This window comes from Bison bison, unplaced genomic scaffold, assembly GCF_000754665.1.
Source record: "Bison bison bison isolate TAMUID 2011002044 unplaced genomic scaffold, Bison_UMD1.0 scf7180017864327, whole genome shotgun sequence".
NCBI classification, from domain to species: domain Eukaryota; kingdom Metazoa; phylum Chordata; class Mammalia; order Artiodactyla; family Bovidae; genus Bison; species Bison bison.
The window spans coordinates 1,175,332-1,181,530 of record NW_011494899.1 but is presented as its reverse complement, the minus strand read 5'-3'; the positions used below and the strand labels follow the sequence as shown (position 1 = coordinate 1,181,530).

At 47.2% G+C, this 6,199-nt stretch overlaps 1 protein-coding gene across 3 annotated transcripts in view; it reads right to left on the bottom strand.

The window, feature by feature from the left end:
* LARGE (like-glycosyltransferase) overlaps positions 1-6,199 on the bottom strand; it is a 619,028-nt gene that overhangs the window by 26,436 nt on the left and 586,393 nt on the right. For all 3 annotated transcript variants that reach the window (XM_010853352.1, XM_010853354.1, XM_010853353.1), the window contains one exon: positions 5,095-5,373. In XM_010853352.1, the coding sequence (XP_010851654.1) occupies positions 5,095-5,373 (279 nt within the window). The remainder of the gene's footprint in view (positions 1-5,094; positions 5,374-6,199) is intronic.

The following is a 6,199-nucleotide window of genomic DNA, read 5'->3' as shown; positions in this document are numbered from 1 at the left end:
CCACAACCCCAATGGAAAAAAAAAAAAAAAAAAGGGTAGATCTAAAGACATTCTCCAAAGAAGACATAAAGATGGCCAAAAAAGAACAGGAAAAGATGTTCAACATCATTAATTACCAGAGAAGTGCAAATCAAAGCTACCATCAGGTATCACCTCACAATGGTCAGAACAGCCATTATCAAAAAGTCTACAAACAATAAATGCTGGAGAGTGTGTGGAGAAAAGGGAGCCCTCCTACACTGCTGGTGGGAATGTAAATTGGTACAACTACTAATGGAGAACAGTATGGAGGCTCCTTAAAACCCTTAGAGTAGACTTACCATATGATCCAGAATCCCACTCTGGGGCATACATCTGGAAAAAACATGATCCTAAAGGATACACACACGCCTATGCTCACAGCGGCACTATTAACAGCAGCCAAGACATGGGAACAACCTAAGTGTCCATCAAGAGAGAAATGGATAAAGAAGATGTGGTACACACATATATACAATGGAGTATTACTCAGCTGTAAAAAGGATGAAATAATGCCATTTGCAGCAACATGGCTTGACCTAGAGATTACATAGTAAGTGAAGCAAGTCAGAAAGAGAAAGACAAACATATATCAGTCATATGTGGAATCTAATTTTTAAAAAAGATACAGATGAACTTATTTACAAAACAGAAGCAGACTTATATTGAAAACAAACTTATGGTTACTGAAGGGGAGACATGGGTGGGGAGGTGTAAATCAGGAGCCTGGGTTGAACACATGTACACTACTATGTCTAAGGTAGATGACCGGCACTCTGCCCAATATACTATAATAAACTATATGAGAAAAGACCCTAAAAAAGAAATATAACTGAATCATTTTGCTGTACAGCAGAAACTAGCACAACAATGTAAATCAACTATGCTTCAATAAAATTTTTTTAAAAGGTCAGAGGTCACAAACTGGTGGTCTTTGGGGGTAAGAAGGTTCTATTCATCCTGAAGACATGTTTGGTCTGACTCAAGAGTGTTTCAGTTTTTTTTTTTTAATTAGTTGTCAACGCTAGAAATTAAAACATGAAAATCCAGATTTCTCATTCCTCTTGCAAAATATAAAGACCTTATGCCTGACCTCTACCCTCACCAGTGAATTCCACATCGGAGTGCACAGATGGCAGCTGCCTGAGATGGGGACTCCTGTCTCCCTAGCAATGAATCATGCTCACCACCCTTGGTTCCTTTAGGCCAAGGTCCTGGCCCCAGTGGGCATCTGTATTTGCAACTCCTGATATGTCCGTTTCTTCATTTCACAATGAGGAAACAGGCTGAAAAAAACTGAACTGTTGCAAGTCACACAGTTACTTATGGCACAGGGCGCAAGCTGGAGCCAGGGTCACCGTGCAGGCCTCATCCACTGTAACACTCAAATTCAATGACATCCTGCTCAGCCCAAGGACATAGGCACAGCAGATCAAGAGGGGGCCAGTACGAGAAACAGGCCAAAGCAGGCAGGACTTCCAGGTACAGACTTTTGCAGAGGAAGTCTTGGGTGGCAACATTTGAAAGAGGTTCCCTGTCTTGCCTTCTAAAGCCCAGCCACCTTTGCAGACAGTTCTTGATTTCAGCTGCAGAACTGCTCTCTGGTCCACCTACCTGTCTCTGCTGCTACTTCCGATCCCTTTGCTGGCCTTCATCTCTCACCAGAATGAATGCAGTCGTCCCTTAACTTATCTTCTCTTGCCCTGACTATGATCCTTTCCTGATGCAATGAAAATGATCTTCCTTAAATGGACATCTAGTCATGCCATGCTCTCAGTGTTTTTCCACTGTCCCTCCACCCCTGCTCATAAACTCCTTAGCATATTTTGAGAAGTCCTGCAGGACCCACCCTGGCTTACATTTCTGGCCACATCAGCTCCTGCTGTTCTCCCCATCAGGGCTCTGGCCACCCTGCCTCTCCAGAATGGCTCTCTCTCTCTCTCCACCTGGAACATCACCCCTCCCCTGGTGAACTCCAGCTCATTCTTCAAGCCTCCATTTAGGTCGAACTCAGTAGGACATCCGTCTTATACTGCCTCCACCCCAGGTCAGCTGACAACCCTGGGACAGGACACACCCATCAGGGTACCTAAAGAGTCTGTCTTTAATCAACCATTATTCCTGTTGGTCTAAAGCTATGGGATTCACAGATCCTATCTGTGTGGGTCACAAATATGGGGGCCCTAAGGTACCTTGTCATGGTTATTCAATGAATGGAGACTCTGGATGGAGGAGAAGAAAAGTCAAGGAAGTCCCACTATCTTTTCATCCTAGATGGGAAGTCACTTCGCTTCTCTGGTCTCTCTTCACATGTGCACTAAAAGAGGCTGGACGAATTGACAGATGAACGGATAAAGAAGTTGTGGTACCTATATACAACAGAATATTACTCAGCCATAAAAAGGGACACATTTGAGTCAGTTCCAGTGAGGTGGATAAACCCAGAGCCTGTTAGAGTGAATTAAGTCAGAAAGAGAAAAACAAATATCGTATATTAATACATACATATGGAATCTAGGAAAATGGTACTGATAAACCTATCTGCAGGGCAGGAATACAGATACAAACAGAGAACAGACATGCAGACACAGTGGGGGAAAGAGAGGGTGGGACGAATTGAGAAAGTAGCATTGAAATATATACATTATCATGTAAAACAGATAGCTAGTGGGAAGCTGCTGTATAACACAGGGAAATTAATGCTGTGTTCTGTGACAACCTAGAGTGGCGGGATGGGGTGGGGAGAAGGTTCAAGAGGGAGGAGACATGAATACTTAAGGCTGCTTCATGTTACTGTATGGCAGAAACCAACACAACATTGTAAAGCAATTATTCTCCAATTAAAAATAATTAAAAAGCACTGGATAGGAGCAGTTATTCTCGGCTCAGGGTCTTGGCCTGTGAAGAAAGGAATGGGCTTTTAGGGGCAATTTGCAATATTTCAAAATGCACACGGGAAGCCACACATGTTCCTCTGATGTGGCTACAGGCCAGCAGAAACTTCAGGTCGCTCTGCAGTAAGAAAGTGCTAACTAATGGGCAATACCAGTTATATCACATTGGGTAAGGTCATGATTAGCAATGATTGACGTCTTTGATCAATAAAACACAGGAAGATAAAACACATTCTGAACAGTCTGTTCACGTGTAATGTTTTTCAAATGACGAGGACCATGAGGCAAAATAATAAAACAGTCTTTGGATGGGAGAGCAGAGACCAGACTTTTAAGATGGGGCCAGTTTACCTTTCAACTAGCTGGAAGGCAGTCTCCACAGGTGCTCCTGAACAAGAGCCTCAGAGGGTGCAGGGTGGGCTCTGGCCCAGTCCCGAAGCCTCTCTCTGGCAGGTGGAGCTCAGATTTCCCCACCACCACCTGTTCGCTTGGAAACCCTACCCAATGCACCCAGAGTCTGTCACCAACCTGCAAGCAGCTGAGGTCTCAGGATTCACAAGAATCAGGGGCTGAAAGCATGGTCTTGCCACGCGGGGGCGCCCTCACTCCACCCACAGAGATCCCAAGGCCCAGCGGGAACCAGAGGACAGCTCCATTCCTGAAGCCCCTGCAGGGTCGTGGGTTCATGGTGCTCAGTGCCACTGCCCACGTGTTCTGGGAAGACACCTCCCACCCTGCCTGACTGAGGGGTGTTGCCTTGAGGTCACTCATCTGTGATTCTTAACCAAGACAGGCTGGAAGGGACTCCACCTGCTCAGAGGGGAGAAACATCCCAAGATAAGCCTGGATGGAAACTCAATTCAGAAAGTGGACAGAGAATACCGGCTGCCTTCCCCTGCTCTCGAGAGCAGGGTGGGGGTTGAGGGGTGGGGAACGGATGTGCTCACATCAAACACATACTCTGGCTTCAGGACCAAAGGTTTAAAGACTCTTGTGAGAGTTCTTTTAAGACTGTAAGACTGAGAGACAGACAGGTACACATGACGGAGGGAAGTGGGGAGGGCCAGAGTCCAGGCGAGAAAGAATTCTGATCCTGCTCCGTTAGGCACAGTCATAAGCCACAGAGCAGCCAGACAAGTATAAGTGGGCAGGCTGTAGAGCTGGGGTCTGGAAGATGTTGGTTCAAATCCTGAAGCAGCCCACGTGTACCTGAGCAGGTTACCTTGACTTCCTGAGCCTCCCTGTTCACCACGATAACAGGGAGAGTGTAACCATATCTGTCTTTTAAACTTGATGTATGGATCTAGCAGGACAATATATGCAAACCACCCCTCATGGTACCTGGATCAGGAAGGCATTCAGGAACAGAGGTAACTCATGCTGACATATGACAGGTATAAAGGGTTAAAACAAACTTTGACCAGTTATATGTTGTGACTTCAGGTTGCTTGCTTAGGGACTTTCAGGCTAGGTGGATTCTACAGTCCCTTCCACTTCAGATGGTTTGTTATTCCGTAACAAATGCCACTCCCCACACAGCCATCTATGCCTCTCACAAGCCAAGAGCTTTCTCCAGCTGCTGGACACCTGCCCTCCACGTTGGGAAGGCTGGAAGGGAGTCACAGCTACCAAGGCAGCAGCAATGATCAGTACATGACCCCGGGGTCAGGCCAGCTGCCCTCAGCTCCCACTTTCGTAGGTATGCAGCCCCACATACCATCTCAGTCCCTCAGTCTCCCACTGGGAAAACAAAGATTAATAATGGTACCTGTGGCAAGGATTGCAAGGGGAGGGAATGAAATCCCACTTGTCAGGCATTCAGAACTGTGCCAGGCACTCAGCGAGCACTTCAATACATGTTAGCCATCACTACCACTTTGATTTGTTTTACAGAATAGGCAGTGATCTTACTAGAATGCTTAGATGAAGGCTGTCTGATCCAAAATTAGAAGAGGGATGTTTTCATGAAAGCTATAGACAGAGCATTAGACTGGGAGACAAGAGATGCTTCCTAGACCAAGCTCTGCCTCGAACATTTCATGAGGTAACCTGGGATTTCAAGCCAATAGTCGGGCAGTCAGAGGCCGTATCCCTGGGTGGATTTAGGTAGTTCCCATCCCCTTCTGTGTTCCAGCCGCCCCATTCAGAGGGGCGTTGGAGCCCGCACCCCGCGCGTCCTCACCTGAGGTACTCATAGAGTCCGTACATGGGCAGGAAGTCAATGTCGGACAGGAACATGTAGGGCGTGCCCACGTGCTTCATGGCCACGTTGCGCAGCAGGTTCACAGGGTAGAACTGGCCCTCCTTGTACACGATGTGGTAGGCCACGTTGTGGCGGCCCATGAGCACTTCGGAGCCCTGTGCGTAGCGGAGGAACTGCTGGGCCTCGGCGTCCGACAGGTAGAGTGCCAGGCTGACGGGCCCCTCCCAGTGCTTGCAGATGGCCTCCAGCATCTGGAGCCTGCGAGGAGAAAGGCCACCTGACGCACCTGCGCATGCGCGGGACGCACCCGCGTAACCAACCATTATCTGTGCATCTGCGCATCGTCCGCGAGCCTGGGACTGGCGCCAAATCCAAACCCCTGCGCTAAGCATTAATTAAACACTATGTGATGGGGGCCAATCACCAAACCTCAGTTCCTTTATCTATAAAATGGGCACAAAACACTCACCTTTTTGCTTCTAGCCTTTGAATGTTTACAACCAGACAGGTGACGTGGAGTCACATTTCACTATAAGCCTTTTCAGGCTCCTCTTTTCAACAGTGGGTGGGGAAATGTACATGAAATGATGTGAAGATCCCTTTCCAGCTTAAAACTCCCCCACCTCCCATCTCGGTCAGCAAAGGTAGACAGCACTGCTACTACTCTCCTGAAGCAGGGACCGGGATAGGAGGCTTAGCCAAAGGGAGGCCATGAGTTACAAGCAGCATGAAAACAAGCTGTAAAAATAAGAGTAATAATAACCACAATTATTGACTCATTACTATGCACCAGACACTTCCCAAACCCTGTGCCCCCATCTGTCATTTCCCCCATTCTCCTGATGAAGGAATTGAGGCTCCAGGCGTCCAGTCAGCTTTAGTTCTTGAGCTTGGACTGTGTGGACAGGTATCTGGACAGGACTTTGAAGACAGTGAAAAGAAAACACTGGCAAAGGGAAGGAAAAAAAAGCAAAATATGTGAATGCTGGAAACAAAAGTGAGCCTGGGGTGATGCTGTCTTCATTTTTCAGAGCCCTTACAGCTCCAGGGCACCTTGCAATTTTGGAAGGCTACCTGGGAGACA